Source organism: Glycine soja, chromosome 5 (genome assembly GCF_004193775.1).
Source record: "Glycine soja cultivar W05 chromosome 5, ASM419377v2, whole genome shotgun sequence".
Taxonomy (NCBI): domain Eukaryota; kingdom Viridiplantae; phylum Streptophyta; class Magnoliopsida; order Fabales; family Fabaceae; genus Glycine; species Glycine soja.
In genome coordinates this window covers 23,994,991-24,020,153 of record NC_041006.1, presented here as the reverse complement: position 1 = coordinate 24,020,153, position 25,163 = coordinate 23,994,991, and the positions used below count along the sequence as shown (strand labels likewise).

Sequence of the window (25,163 nt, the reverse complement as noted above, 5' to 3'; positions counted from 1 at the left end):
CTAAAAACAAATCAATTTTAATAATATCAAACATTTACGTAATAAAATTATATTTTACACATTTTAAAATATAATAATCTTCTTCATTCTGACGTTTAACACAAGTCTAAGTAAAAATACTTACGCATACACCGTAAAGTTGGAGGCTTTTTTTTTATATATATATCAAAATAGTGTATTTTTTAATTATCAAAATAGATAAATCTTCCTCATTTTGTGATGGCTAAAAAAAATCATTTGTGACGACTTATAACCTAATAATTTGTTTCTGAAAAAAAAAATTGGAAAAATGAAATTGTGTTTTGAAAGACGATTTATCCATTTTGATAATTTTTTCAAAATCTATCTATCTATTTTGGTAATAAATTCAAAAAATTACACTATTTTAGTGTAAAAGCCAAATTTTGCCGTCCACATATTATTTTTACTCATTTTACCTCCATATTCTATATTCATTTGATGCTTTTAAATTAAAATATGTTTTTTATTTCTGTAAAATTACTAATGTATAGATTTCGTCCCCCTAATAATTTTCATCTATTTTAAGTCCTCACAAAATTAAAACGTCTACTTTTTGGTTAGGAGTTAAACTCAATTGGTCCCATATCTATGTTTCATTCTCTTATTGGTCCAATTGTTGATTATTCTTTTCTTACTATTTATGGGGTTTAAAACCTCCCATAAGGAATGCTGCCCCCAAGAGTAACCTTTGCCCAGGAAATTTATTCTTTTGCCAATATAGCTAAGGGCCACACACCAAGAAAGATCGAAAATCCTCTCTGTCATAATATAAAATCTACACTTGACCAACTAAATCCACCACCGCAGCGGCACCGACACCACCAATGTTGGCCTCGTGTTCTTCAATGGAAAACTCCTCGTCATGTTAAAGGACAACCTTCCCTACGAGCTTTGAATCACCGCCTTCGGCGACCTCGAAACAATTAGTCATTACAGCTTCCACGACCAACTCAATTCCTCCATGTTCGCACATCTGAAGGTTGATTTAGGCTGAGCTATGATGTCACGAGCAAGTTCCTGAGGTACTTCCGTTCCTCGTCGTCGGACGTCGAAATACCCCTCAGCGCTCCGACAATGACGCACGACTTCACAATCACAGGGAATTTTGTAATGATCCCTGACCATGGATGTGAACTTTTTCTAATGTCATTTTAGTTTGCGATTTTTACGATTTCTTTTTTGGGTTGCTTGGATCATTCAGGTTTACTTTTGGACTTCGGATGTATGGCTTTGGTTCCAAGAAGACTCTTATTGAAGATTTTGCTTGTGAAGATGTTGAAAGTTTTTTGAGGGTATTTGCAAATTTGCAGCGGTTTTTATAATTTGTGGGGGTGGGCCACCTAAAAAAATAATATATTTTAATTTTACAATAAGAAAACTTTTTTTTAAGAATAAATTGTTAATTTTATAAGGATGAAAAATATATTTTAATTATATTTTTATTTATTAATAGAGAAAAGTTGGGATGTCAAACTATATTCAATATATAAAATATATAAATATAATAAGTGATATAATATGATAAAAGAAAAGAGACAGATAAATAATAAATATTAATAAAGTTTATATATATATATATATATATATATCAATATTTTTTACAATAAATTAAATGGTTCATTTTCAAAAAGCAATTTGTTTCATGTATAGAAGAAAACCAAATAAGAAAATAAAAATAATTTATATATTTTAATTTTTAAAACACATAAATTTATTTTAATTTATTAAAATTAATTTTTTAGGTTATTAGCTGATCTATGCTAGAGAAAAGTCGGTTCATCATCTTAAGTAAATCAAGTCTAATTCCAATTACACCAATGATGTGTTGATTTATAAAAGTTAATTTATGTTTATCATATTTTTTTTATAAATACTTATTATTAATAATTCAAACTAACCCATAATAAAATACATTTTTTTTGTAGTTACATACTTACATTGGATCCTACCTCTATGGGTTTGCATCAGACAGGTTCGGTCGGTTTCAAACCAAAAAATGCTTATCCAATGTAAATTGACCATCAATTTTTCTGGACCGAGCTTGACTGTGTATTTATTTGGTTTGGTTGTGTTGTAGATTGATAACGACAAAATTTAAGTTTATTCAATAGTTAAAAAGTGATTAGAATGAATTGATTTCCTCTAAATTACTGTTGGTTTTAATAGAATAATGAAAATTTTAATTCTTGACTAGCAGGATTCAAAAGAAGAAAAATTGAAAGAAAATTGATGCAAAAACATGATGAAAAAGACTTAGCGTGAAGAAGGCATCTCGCTTAGTGCACAAGACAGTCCCAACATGACACCTTGCTCAACGACCATCCCAAGCTTAGCACAAAGAAGGCCCACGAAGAAGCCCAAAGGTGTGCTTAGCACAAATTCACGCTAAGCGCATAATCACCGCCATACTTGTTAAGCCCAAAAGGTCCGCTTAGCACGAGGTCGCATGGATTTTAAGCTACCTTAGACCTATAAGGAGTAGGAAGAAAAGGAGAAAGACACACCGAGACTTAGAGCTCTCTAATGAATATATCCAAAGCCTGAGTATCTCAGATATGGGAAACCCTCTTTCTATATCCATTATCCCTTTCTCCTCCTCTATCCATTCCTCTTCTTCTTCTATCCCCATCAACCCCTAACCTAAAATGTAAAACCTCTCGTGACTATGAGAGGCTAAACTCCTATTGTTGGGAGCTTAGCAGCTAAACTCTTGTAATGTAACTCTTCCCTACTATCTATTTAATGCAATTCTGGTTTTTATTGTTCTTTTTTGGTACTTTATTGTTGCTGATTATGGTCTGATCACCCATACTAATGCATTGTTTAGGAAGTAATGCATTGGAAAATGGTCATTTTCTAAAGAACTAGGAAAAAGCATCCAAATGAAATCATGTCTAGGAATAGAGTAATGTTTGTTTAGCCTAGTTCATGCATCTTTATTCTTAATGTGATTTAATATTTTATCTTTGCAAAGGAATTTGAGAGAGAAAATAGATAAATTAGGCTTTTCATGCGGGGAACCAATGGTAGAGTATCAAAGTAGATGTGGGTAAAATTGGGATAATATTAGATAGAGAAAAATTATTAACACTACATCCCAAGTAGTTTTGGCATGCTAGGCACCAACACATTTGCATTTTGAATTCATCCTTCGCATTTAACTCATTGTTTATTTTTTTTGTCTTTTTGTCTATTACTTTCCCCTTTAATTTCACACTTATAATTCTTTATCTCTTCTACTCTATCAATTGCTTGAAAATTGAGTTTGCACCAATCTAAGTACAAATAAAGTCCCTGTGGACTCGATATTTGGACTTCCATTTTACTTTACTACTTGTGAAAAATTGATAGCTTGCCAATGAGTTAGCATGGATGTAATGGGTCATGGGCTATTTGATTCGATGTATACGAGTTGATGGCACCAAAAGCAACAACAAGCCATACCATTGATGTCTGCCATGAGCAAACCTTTGGAGCTTCGTCAATAGTTGAAGCTAGACATGCATATCGTTGTGCCAATCTCTACCCAAAGACAAAGCAAATAGTTTCAACTATGGAAGAGAAAGTGATAGTGTGAGTTGTTTCCTTGTTGGAGATTTGTGTTTAAAGGTGGAGAGATGGTGATTGTTGCAAGGCACTAAGAGATGAAGATTATGAAAGGATGAGATAAAAGGAAGGTAAGGGAAAAGACCCATCATATGATGCTAGAAGATGGAGGACAAGGGACGCGTGAAGAAGCTCAAGGAAAGAGTAGAAAGGACCTGGGCAAATGAACTTACAGTGGAGAACGAAAAGAAATTAAATGCACTTCATACTTGCTCAATGACACAAGGCTCTATATGCATGACAAAAGTCTGAAAGGCTGGCTCAACTTTGTAAAATGTGAAGACCCAAGACAACTATTTTCATAATATACGGTTGGGATTATTTTTTTAGTCTGAAAGCGATTAAATCAATGGTTGATCAAGTATGTCTTTTATATTCTTACTTATCTCAGTTGGGTGCAGGTTCCAACAATTCCTTTTTTTTTTAGACCCGTACTCGACAGATAAACCCATATTTAATTGACTTTTTCACTTTATCAGACTTAATGTTCAAAACCGACCACCTCGAAGCCTTCTTTTTTAATCAATTTGTGTGGGTCACAGGTTGATGCTCACCCCTACCTACCTCAACAGCCTTACCAATTGTCCAACATGGACTTAACAACTAGCATGTATGTTGTTGGATTATTAAACACGCCATTGTGTTGCTCTTTGCGACAAGGACTTAAGCAATTCAAAAGCTAAGGTTTCACATTTCTATTGATAGAGCACCTCAAGGTAACACTGCTTCAATAATAGTTCATCAAAGCTTTTAAAATTGGTTCATTTGTATATACCACTCATTTTTTAGTCTTCTAAATATAAGCATTTCATAATAAGTACATATTTTTTCTAACTTAACATTGATATTGGGTTCTTGTAGGGATTTTGATAAGACTACTAAAAAAATAGTTTTTTACGACTCACCTTCTAATACAGTTCTCAAAAATTGTCTTAGAATGTAAGGCATTGACAATTTTGTAAATATAAAAATTTTCAACTAAGACTGTTTTTACAATACCGTATTAGATGTAAGTGTAAGTGTCTCAGCTTTTCACTTTCCCTCTCACTCTCATGTTATCATTCTATTCGTTGCTATGTTTAAAAACCCTAACCAAAACCTCTTAGCATTCTACGCAAACTCTATCTTTCTGCTGTTGAACTTCTAGGCAAACTCTATCTTGTCAGTCTCCCTCCCTGCCTTCTCCGCATTCATTCATTCTTTCTTCATTTCAAATTTAGAATAACATGTCTTCGTCTTCAGGCTTGATTCTCTGAGGGCACGAGGCCCAACCCATGGGTGACACCCATTATTTATATTTTCATGTCAGTTTTCCTCTCAAGTTCAAGTTAGAATCTTTTCTTCCTTTCTTATCTTTTCTTTTCGGGGAACCTAACTTTGTTTATATTTTTTTTTTCGCAAAGACAAAAGATGACGGCTCGTGGTTTGGTCGGGTCACCTCAATCTATACTGAGTGGAATCAAAAGTTAGTCGGGTCAGAGCAACGACTTCAGCGATAAAAGCTTGAACAAGTGATTTTTTTATTCTCTCTTCATTTTTTGCTTAAAATACACTACTTTGGGAATTAATTCCCAAAGTACACCACTTTCAGCAACTTCACAGAAGTCGGGTTCTGCCCCGACTTCCCTTCTTCCTTTTTTTTTTATAAAAAAGTTTATATATTATTAAAATTAAATATTATATTATATAAAATTATTTTTAATTAATCTGAAAATTATTTATTTATTAAATTAATTTATGTAATATTATTTTATAATTTTTTGTAAAGAGAAATATACATATAAAGAAAAATATAAAAATTGGATAAAATTAGAGTATAATTTTTTATTTATGTTATATGTAATTGTGTAGTTAAATTTATGTTTTGTTAATTTTTGTATGTTCTTGTAATTAAAAAATAATAAAATTAGTTAGTAGTATTAAAATATAGTAAAAGAAAAACACCGCAAAAAAATATATGGCAAATCTGTCATAGACAAAATACTCAAATTACAGTAACTGAAATGATACTCGACAATAATGAAACATATTAAAAATTACACTTACAATGCAAACATAACAAAACTAATGAGGATCTGAAATATGGTGTGTAGAATACATGTCTTCTTCTATTTAGATTACTGGTTTGCTAAAAATAGCCAAAATTTCTATTGTGTAGAATCGTTTCCAATAGTTAGATTGTGCTAACACCTTTAGCACGTCTTCATCATTTTTCAATTCTGTTATGTCATATTCAATCAAATTTTCGGAATACTTAGAATGACCTGGTTGTCGAAAAAACAATCGTCTAATCAATTGTGATATGTGAATTCCATTAGGGGGAACCCCTGTAGGTGCAACTTGCTTGATTAAATCCTTGAGTTTCTCCATGCCACATCCCGAAGGAATGCCAAATCTTATTGGATTAGTTCTAGTAAAGGAGTAATCCAAAAACTCAGCTTGACAAGGTATGTTCCACTTCCCGTTGTAATACATAATTGCATCATGAGTAGGAGTGATGGTTGATTGAAGCAGGCTGAGTTAGCATCCGGTGTTCTAATAATGGTACATAATAATTCTATAGGGCCAACACACGAGTATTGGTCATTGCACATTAACATTGTGTAAACATTATCATCATTTTTCAATTGTAAAGATTGAAAAAAAATATTGTTGACCTGCATCTATGAACGACTGTCGGTAGTAGATTTCATCCAGTAATTGATCGTTGGTTAGTTGAAGGGTGTTGTGCATTCTATGCTTGAGTGTATCAAAAGAACAGTTGTTAGGAACTCGCATTGTTAGGAACTGGTGCACAAAATAATTGTTTTTGGATTCTCTGACGTTCAAACTATAGAAAAAATGAGTCACAAACATCATTAATGTCTTCGACATAATTTTAAAGAAATGCAGAACATGGGTACTTAAGCATAGTTGCAAGGGTCCAAATCATAGTTTTTTTATTTTGTACTTGTATTTTGAGGTGTTAGTCGATGGAACTGGTGCACGAAATAATTCTTTTTGGATTCTCTGACGTTCAAACTATAGAAAAAATGAGTCACAAACATCATTAATGTGTTCGACATAATTTTAAAGAAATGCAGAACATGGGTACTTAAGCATAGTTGCAAGGATCCAAATCATAGTTTTTTTTATTTTGTACTTGTATTTTGAGGTGTTAGTCGATGGAACTGGTGCACGAAATAATTTGTTTTGGATTCTTTGACGTTCAAACTATAGAAAAAATGAGTCACAAACATCATTAATGCGTTCAACATAATTTTAAAGAAATACAGAACATGGGTACTTAACCATAGTTGCAAGGGTCCAAATCATATTTGATGATGCCGTTACAGGGGTACTTAAACATATTTGATCCCATTATCACAACATTTTATACTTCAATGACCAAGACGATGACCAGTCCCACAAGGTGGTGGACGCCGATTACGTCGCGGATTTCTTCTTTTCAGTATGACTGGTTCTTCCACGTCATGATCATGTTGTTGTTCTATGTTAGTATTTTCAATGTTGGTTGTTGCAGCTGAAGAACTTTGACCTTGTTCTCCAAACGAATGCGGTGCATCGAACTGTTGTAAAGTAGCTAAATATGATGCCGCTGAATTTGGTGTATTGAAATCGATGCCAAATAAATCGGTCATCCATTCATGGGTGGTTGCAGTGACTGACTCGCTAGTGTGGCCAAAAGTTTGATGAACAGGTGAAGGAGTAGAATACATTGACTGAGGTTTATCATCCATGAGAATAGGAAGTGATTAACTCATTAATCGTAGTACGTGAACGATGAACATGTTGATGATGCAATAGAGGTTTATCATCCATGAGAATGATGTCAAATGGTAAACCGAATACAAATGATATAAAATTTGAAGTTGGTTGATGCAAATGTGGTATTGACATGCACCTCTCATCTATTTATCATTTACACTATGTTCGGTTTTGCAAGCACAAATACACTTAAGATAACTGTAATGCCTCGAGATTCCAAAGCACATTTATAATTTGTCCCGTTCTAAGGCCTCGAGATTCTAAAGCACGTTAACATGACTATGGTACTGTGGTGCATCGAGATTCTAATTCACGTGAATCACTAAAATTTCGTGCACATTGTTCACCCGCATGCGTACGTTAAGGTAATTGTAAATGTCTCGAGAATCCAAAGCACATTTATAAATTGTCTCGTTGCAAGGCCTCGAGATTCCAAAGCACATTAACATCAACTGTGGTACTGTCACGCATCGAGATTCTAATGCACGTGAACCAATGACATTTTCATGCACACTATTCACCCACATGCGTACGATAACCGCATTAGCTTTGTTCTCAACATTTCGCATGGCCTCAACATTATACTTAATGTAATTGTAATACCTCGAGATTCCAAACCACATTTATATTTTGTCTCGTTGTAAGGCCTCGAGATTCCAAAGCACGTTAACATGACTATGGTACTGTGGTGCATCGAGATTCTAATTCATGTGAATCACTAAAATTTCGTGCACATTGTTCACCCGCATGCGTACGTTAAGGTAATTGTAAATGTCTCGAGAATCCAAAGCACATTTATAAATTGTCTCGTTGCAAGGCCTCGAGATTCCAAAGCACATTAACATCAACTGTGGTACTGTCACGCATCGAGATTCTAATGCACGTGAACCATGGACCCGTGATTGATTGCATATATAAACCTACCATGTCACCTAATACTTTGCACTGTTGTGTCTAATCAAATTGTGGGAGAAAACAGAGAGGGCTAGCAATGAGGTCAGAGTCTATTTGTGTGTACGTTTATATCAATGGTGAAATCATTCAAAGTTCAAGTGCAAATGCAATTTTCAGAGGTGACAACACAAAGTCGTTACTCTTGAATCCAACAATGACGCTGCCAAATATAATCACTGCAATACAGTCATCAATTACAGATAATGGTGTTACGCCTATAATTAATACCCTTTGGTATCGTTGTCCTGTATATCAATTAAATGGTGAAGTTCAATATAGGGCAATTCAAATTATTGACGAAGAAGGTGTCTCATGCATGTTTCATACATTTGTCAATATGAGAAGTGTAATATGTATGGAACTTAAAGTTGATGTTCATAATTCATTATCATCTACTCAAGTTAATGACCTAAGTTGAGCCGACACGGAGCAGAAGCTGGAGAATACCATGAAATTAGAATGAATAATTTAACATATTTTGTTGTTGTATTGCATTGAAGTTTTTCTCCGTCTTTATTATCTAGTTGTAGTTGTTGCATGCTTTGAAGTTGTTATTTTTAATTTACTTCAGTAATAATAGTCTACATATGCATCATTTTAGAGATGCGGAGCAATGTCAGACCTAACCCTCACATGCACTGACACTCCATTAAAGTGTGGTGTTGCACACTGTTCACTCACATGCGTATGTTTATCCCATTAACATGTTTCTGAACAATCCATGTGACCTTGGCATGCGATACGGAACACTGCGGTCAACAATCATGATTAAATGAACAATCTCCCACCTAACCTTCCAATCTAACTCTCCCATCTAACCTTCCAATCTAACACTCCCACCTAACCCTCCCATCTAACCCTCGTAACTAACTCTCCCAACCTAACCTTCCAATCTAACTCTCCTACCTAACATTCCAATCTAACTCTGGTACTAAACTTTCTCAGCCTATATATAATATCACCATTTGACAACAACATATCACACACAACAATTTTCTCACAAAACAAAACTCGATTTGTAACTCTCACACCATTTCCACTCATATCCCATAAGCACCACCATGGCTCCACCTAAAGAAATTCTGACCCTCATTTACCACAGTAGTCACATTGTAGACGATCCAGTTCAAGGATCGACATACCAATGTACGACCCCAATATTTTTTTACGCCAGTCGTTCTATTACGTTTACATAATTCATTCGAAAAATTAACAATCGTCTTCCTACTCGAGCAACTGAACAAGTTGCTCAATTGTTATTTCGTGTCCCTATTTCAATTCATCTCGGTTAGACACGTTTTATTTCAGCTCAACTATTCGACAATGATGATCTTAGAGGCGCGATGGAAACAATTATCCAGAATCCACAATTGAATTCTGCCGAATTCTATGTTGTTACTGAGCTTATTCCTCAACCACAACCATCGTCTCCACAACCCTCATGTCCACAACTACAACTACCGCCTCCACAACAGTTACCGTACAACAACATAGACCTCAATAATCCAGTATCTTCATACAACAACCTTGAATCACAAGACCCCTTTGACATTTATACTTCATACACACAAATATTATCCGAGAATGATTCCTTTTTTCATGGCCAACAAACCTCCTTTGACCAACAAAATCATCCTTCATCCCCCTTTACGCCACCTTCACAGCTACCACAAACGCAAACATCAAACCGAGATGAACATCCCATTGCTAACGAAGATCCCATAATACGATTTCATCATGAAAACATGAATGATTTTACTGAGGATGAGGATCAACAGTTCTTTGATCACATCAATCAGCAAAGCGATGACCAAAGTGATGACCAAAACGATGACGAGGGTGTTGGTAGACCAACGACACCTCTGTCACCTCCGTTGCAATATCAACAACCTAGCTGTCCAGTAGACTTGAACTTTGACCACCTACCACACTATATTGATCGACCCCATTTTGTTCATCAGCAACACAATGTACAACCACCAGTCGGTGTACTCGAGGTTGGCATGACCTTCGATGACAAAGCACAATGTATTCGGGCTATCAAAGAATACAACATCAGAAATCATTTTGATTGCAAAACAATTTACTCTGACCAAAGAAGGCTACACTTCGTCTGCAAGTTACATGAAAATGGTTGTACATGGAGCTTGGGCACATGCAATTCAAAGAGGCATAACAAATGGATTATCAAGAGTATCAGAGGTCATCACACTTGTCTCGTGCCGATGCTCAGACAAGATCATCGCCAACTCGACAAACACGTCATACCGCAGATCATCCAACCAATTGTCAAAACAAACCCAACTGTCTCCATCAAGACATTGATTGCAGAGATCAAAACGTTCATGAATTATACCTCATCCTACAAGAAGACATGGTTAGCAAAGCAAAATGCATTGGAGATGATTCATGGAAACTGGGAAGAATCATATGCCAAACTGCCAAAAATTTTCGGAGCTTTGCAATCTTGTGTTCCCGGGACTGTGGTCGCTGCTCAAACAGAATCCTTGTATGAGGGGGGAGAAATAGTACCGGACAAAAGATTGTTTAAACGTGTCTTTTGGTCATTTGGTCCATGCATTAATGGTTTTGCATATTGCAAACCCATTGTACAAGTAGATGGTACATGGCTTTACGGAAAGTATACTGGCACACTGTTGACAGCTACCGCACAAGATGGAGCTAACCATATCTTCCCGATTGCCTATGCCATTGTAGAAGGGGAGACAACTTCAGCTTGGGGGGTTTTTTCTAAAGAATTTGAGAAGACATGTTACTCCGCAAATTAACATTTCTCTTATTTCAGACCGACACCCCTCAATTATAAGTGCCTACAACAACCCAAGTAACTTATGGGTCCAGGACACATCCCATTTCTTTTGCCTGCGCCACATTGCACAAAACTTTCTTCGTGGTAACTCAAACTACAAACATTTAAAGAAACCACTTATGTTGGCTGGTGAGAATCTATTTTATTTATTCGTTATAATTTTCTTTCAATCAAATTTTATAACATAATACATTGATTAAATATTTACAGGGTACGCATACACACGGAGAAGATGCACTGGCGACATCTTGGGGATATTCGTGCGAATAAGCCAAGTGCAGCTGAATGACTTGATCAATTATCCAAACAAAAATGAGTACAATGCTTTGATGAGGGGAAACATTGGGGACATATGACTACCAATTTGTCAGAGTCTGTTAATTACATGTTCAAAAACACAAGACATTTGCCGGTGTCATCATTGGTTGAGGAGACCTATTTCAAGACCGCACAACTCTTTGCTAATAGAGGTCGACAAACTCAGGCAATGATCAACTCCGGCTCACAGTATTCTGAAGTCGTCTTCGATGCAATCAATAGTGATCAACAAGAATCTAATACACACATTGTAAATGAATTCGACAGACACAATCACACTTTTATTATAATAGAGACTCAATCCCCACTTGAAACACCCAGACCACCTGGAAGGTTTAGAGTAATGTTACAATCCCAAAAGTGTGATTGTGGTGAATTTCAGGCTAAACATTTACCGTGTTCTCACGTCATGACTGCCTGTAAATCTGTCAATGTTGATCCTATGACCTATGTGCCGATGATATTCACTTTACAACACATTTTGCACATCTACGACAACTCCTTTGGTTTATTGCCACACAAATCAATGTGGCAAGAATATGAAGGAGATCAGTGGGGTCCTGATCCAAGGAGAAAGAGGACTGCAAAGGGTCGTCCCGTTTCAACTCGCATTCCTACTGAGATGGACGAAGACGAAAATGAAAGAGCAAGTAGAAAAAAATGTGGACTTTGCCGGCAACATGGTCATAACAGAAATAATTGTCCTAATGTATCCTCATCTTAGTTTTTCCTTAGACAAATGTCATTGTTTAAATATTTTATTGATGACATAGTATAATGTTCTTATATAAATAAATTGTTAAAAGCTTTAGTTTTATCATTTTTAATTAAATCTAATAACATAAACAAACTAATTATATTTAATAAAATAGTTAAATTAAAAATTTAAAAATTCAGATTATTATACAAAATAAATATTTACTAAAATAAATGTATTATTATACAAAATTCAGATTTTAAAATATATATTAACCCAAAAAATATCTTAAATAATTTAAATAATATAACAAAAATACTTAAATTTAATAATATCATTTTTTTAATAACAAAATTAAATTATAAAATAATATTACATAAATTAATTTAATAAATAAATAAATTTTTAATTAATTAAAAATATTTTATATAATATAATATTTAATTTTAATAAAATATAAACTTTTTTATAAAAAAAAAGGAAGAAGGGAAGTCGGGGTAAAGAATCCGACTTCCGTGAAATTACTGAAAGTGGTAATGCCCAAAGTAGTGTATTTTAAGCAAAAAATGGAGAAAGAATGTGTACAATGATAAAAAAAACCTCGACAAGTCTTCTCGCATTCTGTTGCCAACGACAATGTCGTTTAAGGCAACAAACGACACGTGGGATGTTCTATATGAAGTTGCAGGGCAAGTTGTGAGGTTGAAGATGAAAGATTTAGTCTTTTTGAAGTTTGATTTCCAGAATAGTGGAGTGCTGGGTGGTTTTCCTCCACCTGTTGCGGCGAAGAATGCATTTTTTCCAAACCAGGGTGTTTCTCAGGTGAGTTACTTACAAAAGTGAAAACCACGTTCAACGTGTTTGAAAAAATGCGTGAGAACTTGCATGTTAAAATGGGGTGTTGATTTTGGTTTGTATAGGTTATCTTTTTTCTACTTTTCCTCACTCAAGATTCAGGTCCATTTTCCTCACTCAAGATCTACTTTTTCTGTTCTTTGTTTTTCTTCATTTTTATGTATTTTTTTACTAACACCATGCTATGATTTAATAGACAAGGCCTAGTTTCCATGCTAAAGGGATTTTTGAAGAGAACAAGTTATTTGAAAAGCCAAAAGCAAAAACACATACCCCAATCACTCAGTTGTGGCATGCGAATGGTAGATGCCCTAAGGACACAATCCCTATGCCTAGGCCAAGGAAGAGGATGTTCTAAGAGCAAGTTCAGTCAAAAGGTATGGTAGGAAGAAGCACAGAACAATCCCTAAGCCTAGGTCAATTGAGCCTGATTTAATTAACCAAAGTGGTCATCAGGTAAGAACTGTTTTGACTTTTGGGTGTCTTGTAATGTTATCAGGTTTTCTTGTTTCCTCTTTTAATTGGTAACCTTGGTCTAATTTCCTGATGGTGTTTTTGTGGGGGGTCGTTAATCAGCATGCAATAGCATATGTTGAAGGAGACAAGTATTATGGAGCAAAAACCATTATATCACTTTGGGAACCCAAGATTCAGCAACCTAATGAGTTCAACTTGTCTCAGCTTTGGATATTAGGAGGCTCATTTGATCAAGATCTTAACAGCATTGTAGCTGGCAGGCAGGTACTAAGAAATAAGAATCACTATTCATTTATACCAAGTGTGCAATCTAAGTACCTGCCCTGACTCTGAATTATAATTGTGCATTGTAATGATCGTTGTGCATGATAACATGTTAGCCTAGATTTATATGGTGGTAACAACACACGGCTATTCACCTACTGGAAGCTTTGATGTTATTTTTTTATGCATGGCTTTGATTTTGTGTTTTAATGTTTGTGTTAGTCCAATTTATTATTATTATTTTCTTTTATCAAACTCATTTCATGATATTTTGCAGAGTGATGCATATCAAGCTACTAGCTGCTACAATTTTCTTTGCTCTTGATTTATTCAAGTCAATAGTGAAATAGCAATGGGTGCAACCATTTCCCCAGTTTTTGCATACCGAAACTCCCAGTTTGATATCAATATACTTATCTGGAAGGTAAGATCCCAGGAATCTTCTTAGTTATTAATCTGCAAATGGAAACCACCCTTTAAGCATCTTGGGTCTCATCTCATTATTCTTCCGACTAGGTGTTTGGCATATGGACCATTGTAATGTTCCAAGTGTTTGGATTCTTCGAAACCTCTGATCTTTCAAGCATTTGTATGAAACATGACACGTCGAGATCCAAGTCTATGTTTGCTAATTCATAGCTAATATGGGAATCTGGAGTTTTTACCGTGTTCACTTATTAATTGGCCAGTAAAAGCTTTGATTAAATGTAGTATATTTTTTCTATTATAAAAGGAACGGAAATAAACATAGCCCATTTGAACTAAATTCCATAAATGTTGATGGTGCTTATTTCATACCGAAATCCTAATTTTTAGATCATAACGAAAGTTATTTATCTGCTTATAATTTATAAGTTTTTAGGAAACATATTCTTAGTGCATGTTATTTGATGTCCTTGCCTATTTTTTTAAAAACAAAACAAATTCCTAAAATCGGGTTTAATTATGCCAGTATGTTTCTAAGTCACTAGGACTTTCATTTTACATGAGTTTTTGAAGTGCCATAATAGGTTTTAAGTGAAGGCATTGTGTGAGTGACACATGCTGATTGCTTTGGTAAGTTTGGTTTTCTACATATTCCTCACTTAACTAAAAAAATTTCTCTGTCCATTATGCAATGTGGAAACGTAAATTGACTGATGATATTCTTTACCTAGATCTCATGCATCCCCTGGAATGGCTTTTTGGAATTTGAAGGTATTCTTTTCCTTGTAGACACCTGTTAGATTTCATCTTAAAACCAATTGGCATTAAGTAAAGTTGCCCAACAGGTATATAAGCTGCACTCCAAGGATTGAGGCAGCCGATGTGGGACTTGGGTATTTTCCCAATACACCCCTTTCACGCCCAGCACTTATTGGGCTTGGTGCGTGAACCACAAATGGTGGGTGCTTGTTGCAGCGGAGGCGAATGCGAGGTCCCAGGGTTAGAGTCTGCTCTGATACCATGTTAGATTTCATCTTAAAACCAATTGGCATTAAGTAAAGTTGCCCAACAGGTATATAAGCTACACTCCAAGGATTGAGGCAGCCGATGTGGGACTTGGGTATTTTCCCAATAACACCCTCAAGACTAAAATTGCAATGTAGACAATTCTATGAAGTTGCACCATCACAATTCTCATAGAGGTACTTGTTAGAAGAAATGATAATCGGTAAAAGTTTGATGCCTCAAAGATCTGTGCTGGCAAATTAGCATCTATTAGGAAGTTCATAAAATCAAAGACGCTTAAAAATTGGCTTTTATGCCCTTGATGCACTTACATCATGCTTTTTGTGATTACTTATGAACTTGTTTGCTCACTATTTCTTGGCATGCAGTTTGCTCATAGGAAGTGTATCCAAAGATGGTGCAATAAGAAAAGAAATACAATATGTGAAATTTGTAATCAAGTTGGGGCTTTTTCAATTCATTCATGATTTTTTTTTCTTCATGAGCTGCCTAAATATAAAATTAGAAATGATGAGTTATATTTCACTCTTTTAAGGCTTTTTTACCGAATTATTCTCTTCCACGGGTCAGAAGCAATGAAATAATGGCAATTGATATAAGGTAGTAATTTTAAACCAGTCCAATTAACTAATTTTTTTATGGCTTATTAATTTCCATCTTCTGAAAGGTTTTGCTTAATGCCCTGTGAGTTGTCAGCTGGAATTTTCTATTTAAGCCTTTGGCTGCTTATTCTTCATTCTTGTGTCTCATATATGATGCCTGGGAAAATGATCCTTTACATCATGACAAATCAAGATGCCCAAAAATTTACTACGTTGCAGAGTAATCGATCCCATTACACACATATGAGGGTACATTAGTTAGTTCAGTATTTTTTTCTTCCCCCCAATTTGATACCATTTGTCACTTTTCTATGTTATACTCTGACATTAACAATGCCTTGTGTGTTTAGTTCATTAGCACTTTATCCTTGTGGTCGTTAACATTATCGTTTAGCTCTAAAAAAAGCAGAACTCAACAATAAAACTACTTAAAAAATATATATTTTTTTATCATAATTGATCAAAATAATTATATATCAAGGTCTTAATTATATATCTTTTCTGATTGCATGATTGATGAGACTTTGGAAAATGTATCAGGTAGTCACAAAGTAATTAATTAAAAAGTAAGAGTCTAGTGTCGTTCTACATGATCAAAGGTGATTCACAAGATTTCAAACACAATCTTATTTTTGAAAGGCAAAACAAAAAACCATTTTATTGAAAAAGAGAAGAATACCAGTTTTGACGTATGTTAAAACCAGTCCAAATAATTACAGATTACAGAAGAAATCCAGAAAATCCAACCAATAATGCTCCTTATTACAGATTTCGTATCTCCCAGCAAAAAAAACATAATTAAAAATACCATCCCAAACCAAATTGCTAGTCCCACCCACGTATTGACCAATCTTATGAGTATATATAATATCCCAACGTGCAGAGGCCAATATAAAAAAACACACAAATTCACAGAAAATTTACATTGGCACCACCCCTTGAGTACAAGTCGCCCCCATTTCCTTATCCATCTTCAACTCCGACAATAATCCCTAAAATTGCAGAAAATGATTCGTTGGCTCTTTTTAGTCATCTTTTTATTTCCTAAAATTACAAAGAAAGTAAAAATAATAGATAATAATCATAATTAAAGTTTAGAAAATTAAAAAAAAAAATCTTCCACTCTAAAAATTGTAAAATTCATTTATTTGAAGGCAAAATTAATGAGTTAAATTTTATAACAATTGACTCAAAATCTCCTAAAAATGATAGGAAAAATTGAAAATTAAATAATCCAAGGGATTATTAATAACTATATTTCCTTATCACATGACTTTCTTTATAGGTACTTTTCACAGGAGACTCTGGTTTCAAGGCACTAATACTAAATAGGAGACTCTGGTTTCAAGGCACTAATACTAAATAGACCACAAAAGCTAAACATCCTTTACCATGAAATGGTAAGTTCATAAAGCGAATTCTTATATTTCTTATAAAATTAAAAATTACTTTACTTTGGGATCACGGTTAAATTTACAGTTAAGGTCGTTGGAAGATCGATCAATGAAACTATATCATTGTTGAGAGATCTCAAGTGGTTTAGTTTTTAAAGGATACTAGTCAGTAACCCGTGCATACGCACAGGTCATTCGATTAATCAAACTTCAAAGGTTAATGTTCATGTGAATTTGAAACCGTGCATACGTATGGGTCACTTGATTTAGGGACTTCAAAGGTTGATGTTTATGCGAATTTAAAACCTCTGCATACGAATAGATCACTTGATTAAAAAAACTTGATATTCATGCAAAAAAATTGTTTTAGATGACAAAATTGACAAACTATATTAAGATGAATCTCATAAGGCTCAAACATAATAAACAAAATAAATGTTTAAAACTAAAAGGGTTAAAAAGTAAAAAGAAAGTGTAATTAAATTGAGAATTGAAATTTCAAATAAGTCAAATAGTTTTTTTTATAAATATATGACAACTTGTCAATTATAATATAAATTACTCCATATTTACATTTGTCAGGTCACATAACAATTGTTAATTTACACTTAAACACTTGAATTTCAAACATCTCAACAATGACCACACTATTTTCTCTAATTACTTGCAATAAGAGAGAAAAATTATCAATTTCAAATTCATGTTCATGTTCTATTAACTGCACTATCTTAACAACTTAAATTTAAAAGACAATGCAAAAGAATAGGTCTCACCACCATTCCTATGGGATTTTTCTCATTGTCATTCACTTCACCACCAAAAAAAAATTCAAGTGAAAAACGAGAGGAACGCTAATGTCTTAAAATCCCGTGAAAAAACATGAAACAAACAATAATAACTAAATAATAATGATAACACATAATAATAATAATAATAATAATAATAATAATAAAATAAATTAATTAATTAAATGCAAAAAGAGAAAGTAAGGAAAATTTCTACTTTTCATTGCACTACTGATGTGATTTGTCTTCCGTGTGAATCTCAACATTAAAGTTGGTAGAGTATTTTCAATTATAATAAATAAGAAATTCAGAGTATAATTTGTTTTCACTCATAAATATAAAGAGAAATAACTAAAATACACAGAAAATCAGAAATATATTATGTACATAAAAATGCAGGAAGCAATCAGCAAGATAAAAATAGAAACATTATTAATTAACTGAAAAAGAAAAAGAGGATTAAAAAATAAAACATAAAAAAGGATATATAATAAGTTGAAAAGTCAATAAGATAAAAAATAAACACACTTGCTAAAGTTAAATCAACAACACATAATAATAATAATAATAATAATAATAATAATAATAATAATAATAATAACAAAATTAATTAATTAAATACAAAAAGAGAAAGTAAGGAAAATTTCTAATTTTCATTGCACTACCGGTGTGTCTCCCGTGTGAATCTCAGCATTAAAGTTGATAGAGTATTTTCAATTACAATAAATAAGAAATTCAGAGTATAATTTGTTTTCACCCATAAATATAAAGAGAAATAACTAAAATACACAGAAAATAAAAAATATATCATGTAAATAAAAATGCAGGAAGCAATCAACAAGATAAAAATATAAACATTATTCATTAACTGAAAAAGAAAAAAGGTGACTAACCCTTTATTCGTTTTATATAAAGATTTTCAAACCCCACCAGAAAAAAGAAAAACTATTTGACATATCCTATTTTATACATCCAGTTTACCAAAACATGGGTTTTCAATTTAACTATAACTCATTAAGTATCGTAATCAAGTGACACAGACACCCTCTTGATGATTTCATTTTCATCCGAAAAAGAGAAAACTACATTACAATATGAAACTCTCTTTCACTCTCCGAGATCAAACTAACTTGATCAATACAACGTATATTGTAAAATAGCAATTATATATAATATTTTGTTTATTTCTTATTTCGCTGATCTTACTACTACACCCTCCCGGGTTGTCTTGTTATTTATTTAGTAAGTATTAGATTTTTTTTTTGCAAGATAGGAATAAAAAATGTATTTTTTGTTTTTTTTTCTTCTAAGTTATAAAAATTATAAATTTGCACATATTTAAGCACAAGATAGTTATGTTACAAACTAAATTAAAAATATTAAACATAACAAACATTTTGTTCTTTAAGAAAATATAAATTATTTTTGTTTTTTTTTTAATTAGAATTTTCATTTTTATTGTATTATATATATATAATACAATAAAAATGAAAAAAAATTAATATTAATTTATGAATAAAACTAAAAAAATTGAATAAAATAAGATAAAATCGTCCAAAATCCTTCTTTGATGGAAATGGTGGTGCACTATTCTCTTGAGATACAATGTTTTGATGAGTTTGTCTTAGCCTCCCAGGTGCACGCAACATGCGTTGATGATACTTTAGAATATTTCTAGGAAAAACCAACTTAGACATAGGAAAAACATCGTGTAACATTATCTCCTTAAATCATCTACAGATTTGGCAACAAAATCATACAATTCCTTTCAACCCAGCCTCATAATTTAATTCAACCTGGCCTGCATGGATGCGAAGTACAAAAATAGACCTGAGTAGCAATGGAATCAAGCTCATCAAAGAGGACACATGGAGCTGATTGTCTGGCCTTGTCAAAAATTTCTCGAACATTGGCTTCACTTTCACCAAACCACATAGTGAGCAATTCTGGGCCCCTCACTGATGAAATTAGCTTGACATTCATTAGCAATTGCTTTGGCCAACAAAGTTTTTCCACATCCTGGAGGACCATAGAAGAGAACCCCTTTTAATGGTGACATACCAAACTTCTCAAATTTTTCTAGGTGCTCCACAGGATATTGAACAGTCTACATACATAAATGCAAAATCCTTTCAGATTAAATTGATATAAAACTAAGTAAAAATGTTTAACCAAGAATAGCAGACCTCTTGCAGCTCACGCTTGACATTCTCAAGGCCTCCAATATCCTCCCCGCTGACCTTAGGCACCTCAACAACCTGTCAACAAAGATTGCTAATTAGGGGAAAGAACAACAAAGACAGAAAGCCTCACCAGCTAAATAATAATTTAAATTTAAAAGAATTAAAAAGAATAAAAAAAAACTACTAACAGTTTCTCGTAAAGCAAATGGATTGCTTGTTCCCAGAGCAGTATGGAAATGCTCATTTGAAACTGCCATAGAATTCAGCACTTCAGCATCAATACTCTCATCTTCCAAATCAATGACATCCATCTTCTCCCTGATGCATTGAAGAGCAGCTTCAGTGCAAAGGGCAGTAAGGTCAGCATCAACATATCCATGAGTATCTTTTGCAATTCTCTCTAGATCAACCTACAGTAGGAGAACCAGTACAGTAAGTTAGACATACCAAAAATTGATAGAGAAAAAATCACAAAAATCCACCAACAGAAATGGAAGTTAAGAATGCTGAATTTACAGCATCTGAAAGCTTCATGTTTTTGGTATGTACGCGAAGGACTTCAAGTCTTCCAACTTCATCAGGAACACCAATATCAATTTCACTATCAAATCTACCAGACATTTTCAATGCAGGGTCAATGCTATTTGGTCGATTTGTAGGCAGTGGCAGTGAAATTAACCTCAACTATATACCAAAGGATATCCACCTCATATGCCGCTTGGGGCTATAATCTACACATAAAGGCACAACTAAAAATCTATTGAGGACCACGTAGAGAAACTAAAGCCACCAATAAGTGTAAAATGCTCAGATCAAAGATAGCCCACCAATAAAAATGAGATTTTTATTATATATGTATGCAAAATTATGAAAGGAAAGGTATATTTGTTTGATAATCCTAGCTGTCAAGGAATTACTTTTTATAACCATTAGATTAAAAAAATAAGAGGTGATATAAGGAGTAACAAATTTGTCTAGATATAAAAATATAAAATCAGTGAAATAAAAAGTAACAAATTTGTTTAGATGCCTGCAAGAATATTAATAAATTTATAGATTCCTGTAATATAAATATGTCTAGATATAAAAATATAAAATCAGTGAAATATTATTAAACTATATACTGATTTGGGAGAATAAGTTTTCCTGCATTTCCTCTTAGCCCTCCAAGCTATTCCTCATAGGACTGAAGCAAAATACATAGGGACAAATAATTAAAGAAACATGTAATGAAAGTGTTAATGTTACTACAAAAGAATGCACGGGAAAAGTTGGGAATGAAGTGTCAAATTTTTTTAACAATGAAATGGGAACCATTCTTCAAAACTTTCAGTCTGAAACTCAAAATATGTTCCCAACGGGGGCTTAAGATCTTCCTTTTCAAGCATTTTGAAGCAACATGTGCAATGAAAGTGAGCCAAAAGTTTACAACTACCAAACCAAAGTCAAAACAGAATCATCTGAAGATGATTGAATGAAGGTAGTAGTTGAACAAAGGTCATATTGATTTTTCCAAATGATCAAATCCAACAAATCCAGTATATAAGTTGCATCTGAAGTATTGAAGTAGATGATGCGAGACTCTCCAACATAATAAAAAATTTCAGTTGTGGAAGATATTTTAGAAAAATAGTTACAGATATACTATGTTCCCTTAACAAAAATTTCAATGTAATGATATCATCTCACCACAAATTAGATATTGTCCCAAGAAATTAGTTATCCACCATTATTAAGTCCTAACATGTGCAAGTGCTGATAATAATTAAAGTAGTATTACTATTATCACAAACCTACAAACTGTAGGAAATTCTTCAGCTTCGGGTGGATGAGGTGCCAAGGAAAATGCAAGTGTATCCCTCCAATCAGCAGAAGGGTCTTAAAAAAGAGTATAATTGGAAAGATAAGCAACTTTTCGGCTTACTTTGCGAGTGTAGTACTCTTTCCTCGCCTTTGCATCTTGGTGGTGAAACCTGCAAGTTCCTTTGATCATCTCATCCAAAACATGAGTTGGAATTCCATGATTTATAACCTGAAAGAAGCCCCACTTCTCACATGCATATCTAACTTTTCCCACAACATGATCTCTCAAAATAGGATCATCATGGATGACTGTGAGGTCAATTATGGGGATGCTGATCTTTGAATTTGATGCACTGGTTATGCCATCATTGAGATTAGAGTTTTCACAATAGAACATAAGTGGAACTTTTGTTACACCATTTTCTACCAGTCCTTGGACACCAGTCTTTGAATCATCAAATGCCTTGATTTCACTTTTCCTGTCATAACTTGAAACCGTTCCTGCCTCCAACTTATCCGTGCTTGTGGCTGCCATATTTAGAGGCTTTCTATGCACCAAATCATAGTAATGGAAGTAAGTATGAAGTGTTCAAAACACAAGCATTGAAGAGAGAGTATATCAAACAGAGAATGAAGAATTTTTTCATTGGAGTTTTCCTAGACAGTGAATAGATTGGAGGCATGCTTGTTTGTTTCCCAGGATGCCCTGCATATAATTATAGGGAAACTAAATCATTGAAACTACTATTCAATAAAATGACTTGATAAGGATCATTTTTTGTTTTTATTTAGTTGAAGCATTTCTCACTTTTTCCTAAAAAGAAAAATTCTATAGCTCACACATAAAGCTAAAACATGGTTCCTTACCTGTCACTGGTGTATTTTAAAAACTGAGGAACATAGAACTACAAATAACTACATGATGTGTCTTGCAAATCTGAAAGGGGTTGAAACAATCGAATCCAAATGTGACAATTGAATCCAGCACAGCAGGGGCGAAAGCACAAACCTGAAACAATTGAATCTAGCGCAACAGCAACAATAACACGAAGAGAAAAAAATAAATTTGAGTGAGTTGCATGAAGAGAAAACAACCATCACTTTTTTTGACTGGTGTCTCTTCAAAAAGGAATAGAGAACAATAAATCGCTTGGCACAGGGAACCACAAGATAACCCTGAAGCAATCTTTCATTTGTGACCTGCATTCATGAAAGGGTAATGATAACGATAACTATGATGGAAAAAAATGCAGATATTATGATAAAGTGGGGAGACATCACCTTGGTTCTCCCATCATCTACATCAATATAGATAGGAGTTGTCTGAAATTGCAAACGGGCAAGATCCTCAACCTGTATTTTAAGAGAGAAATATTATTTGGAACCAAAAACAATAAGCAAGCGATACACTTACATTTCCTTACTCTTACTTTCAAGCATGGGGAAGGTGACCTTGAGTTCCTGAAATACAATCAGGACCAAATAAAATAACTTCACAGCAAAGACAATAGCATCTAAAACTCAGAGTGACCACTTTCCAGCAAACAGCAACACAATTGATTCACGACTACACATTCCTTCAAATGATCACAGGAGGTCAATGTTTTAGCTGCAAGTGGTCACGTATTCGTGAGTGCACGAACCATTCAGAACGCAAATGTCGAAACCCATTAATCCAAATTGCAAAATTCCACTGCCAAATACACACAATCCAAAACCCAAATCAAAATCAAAAACCCTAAACCAAAAACCACAACAACAAAAAATTTAGACCTATCACACACTAAAATTACCCAGAGTCCATACATACCCATGCACAAAGTTTCAAGATTCACAAAGGGGAAAAATCAAAGGGTAGTAAAAAAACAAAACCCCAGAACCAAAAAACCAACCTTTATCTCACCCCAAATGAAAAACAACAACAACACCAGAAGTAAGAGACAGAGAGAGAGAGGAATACCAAAAACGCAGCGATGCTGGGACTAAGAGGTGGCCATGAAATCAACACCACCAAAGTGAGTCAAAAACTTCTAGAAAACGTGCAAAAGAAATGCAAAGAACAATAAAAAAAATCTCAACTTCCGGTTTTTTTTTGTATTTTAGAATTCTCCAAGGTTCCCGTGTGCACTGCAAAGAGATAAATGGAAAGATAAAACAATTTTGGAGAAAAAAAGAAAAACACGTGTTGCTGCAGTGAAAAAAAGCAAAACATGTGTGCTGGAGCACTAACCCCACCAGAAAGCTTTAACCATCAAAGAATGTGACACACCCAAGAAATGAAAACTGGTTTAAGCACCAAGCACGTGGCACAAGCAAGGAGTGGGAATTGGACATCTAAAATGACCAAAAAATTAAAAATTTGGACTCTTGTCGAGTATTTTGACCAAAAAATCAAAAAATTGGACAGCTGTCAAGCTCTTAACTATGGCTATTTTAGTATTTTTCGCATACTTCAATTTTAATATATAAATATTGATATATCAATTTTCATCTGCTAGCTAGCTGCAAGGATGAGCCAGTAATTAAATATATTTTGTATTAAACAAAGAAATGATGTTAAAATAAGTAAAAAAAAATATAGTTCTTTTGTTGAAAAAGAATGACAGTGGCTTCTTTACTATTTTTCAAATGTGTCAAATAAAAAAATCTAGAATTGTATGAGAATGACCCATCAGTCAAACTTGTGATATTAAAGGTAAAAGATAAATTATCTTATTATATTGATGGGGAATGGCCATATGAAATTAAATTTGCATTTTCTTATTTAGTTAAATGTTTTATCTTTTGAGCTGATAATTTTTTTTCTTAAATGAATTTCTTTTTTATTGAATGTTTAATTATCTATTTATGCCTATATGATTGTTTGATTAATTTCCATTATCATATTGAAGTAGTAAATATCCTCTCTTTTTCGGTGTTAACTAGGGTAATGGAAAAGCTTTTTGTACCGGTGGTGATGTGGTATCAGTGGTTACGTCTTCAGTTGCAAGTACAACTTGTCCAAACCAACAAAAATTATGAGCAAAAATCCCTAACTTCCAAAAGGAAATTTTTAAATTTTCGTTTCTTCTATGAGAAATTTTGAGACTATCAGTTACATAAACAAACCAAATCACTTTGTTTTGATATTTAACTACACTGCCAACTTTTACAA

General features: G+C 33.6%; 2 protein-coding genes, 1 long non-coding RNA gene and 1 pseudogene across 15 annotated transcripts; 2 read left to right on the top strand and 2 right to left on the bottom strand.

Moving 5' to 3' along the window:
• Positions 1-708: 708 nt before the first annotated feature.
• On the top strand, positions 709-2,779 carry LOC114412403. 2 transcript variants are annotated; one of them, XR_003666716.1, is made up of 3 exons: positions 709-1,128; positions 1,223-1,313; positions 1,947-2,779. It is a non-coding gene; the product is annotated as an uncharacterized LOC114412403 (long non-coding RNA). The 2 variants fall into 2 exon arrangements; XR_003666715.1 differs by lacking the exon at positions 1,947-2,779 and having other exon boundaries at positions 1,223-1,432.
• Positions 2,780-12,699: 9,920 nt separating this feature from the next.
• Positions 12,700-15,723, top strand: LOC114412402 (annotated as a pseudogene).
• A 3,835-nt stretch (positions 15,724-19,558) lies between these two features.
• Positions 19,559-24,225, bottom strand: LOC114412400 (cell division cycle protein 48 homolog). Of its 12 annotated transcripts, none has more exons than XM_028376287.1 (10): positions 23,970-24,225; positions 23,440-23,702; positions 23,291-23,362; positions 23,105-23,209; positions 22,877-23,018; positions 22,000-22,715; positions 20,723-20,937; positions 20,395-20,616; positions 20,210-20,281; positions 19,559-20,042 (listed from the first exon to the last, which is right to left on the bottom strand). In XM_028376287.1, the coding sequence occupies exons 7-10, from the start codon at positions 20,825-20,827 to the stop codon at positions 19,815-19,817; spliced, it is 627 nt and encodes a 208-aa protein (XP_028232088.1). In that variant the 5' UTR covers positions 20,828-20,937; positions 22,000-22,715; positions 22,877-23,018; positions 23,105-23,209; positions 23,291-23,362; positions 23,440-23,702; positions 23,970-24,225; the 3' UTR covers positions 19,559-19,814. The 12 variants fall into 12 exon arrangements, with proteins under 12 accessions (XP_028232088.1, XP_028232091.1, XP_028232093.1 ...); XM_028376290.1 differs by having other exon boundaries at positions 22,877-23,209; positions 23,424-23,470; positions 23,653-23,702; XM_028376292.1 differs by having other exon boundaries at positions 22,877-23,209; positions 23,291-23,332; positions 23,424-23,470; positions 23,653-23,702.
• On the bottom strand, positions 22,086-22,544 carry LOC114411213 (1-aminocyclopropane-1-carboxylate oxidase homolog). The gene has a single exon (XM_028374964.1). It carries the CDS (start codon positions 22,542-22,544, stop codon positions 22,086-22,088), a length of 459 nt encoding a protein of 152 aa, XP_028230765.1.
• Positions 24,226-25,163: the final 938 nt, after the last annotated feature.

Coding starts and splice junctions, on each gene's coding strand:
- LOC114412400 (XM_028376283.1), bottom strand. CDS start 20,827: ATGTCTGGTAGATTTGATAGTGAAATTGATATTGGTGTTCCTGATGAA. Junction 20,282..20,394: donor CATTTGCTTTACGAGAAACT/GTTAGTAGTTTT, acceptor CTTTGTTGACAG/GTTGTTGAGGTGCCTAAGGT. Junction 20,043..20,209: donor TCAAGCGTGAGCTGCAAGAG/GTCTGCTATTCT, acceptor ATGGTCCTCCAG/GATGTGGAAAAACTTTGTTG.
- LOC114411213 (XM_028374964.1), bottom strand. CDS start 22,544: ATGGCAGCCACAAGCACGGATAAGTTGGAGGCAGGAACGGTTTCAAGT.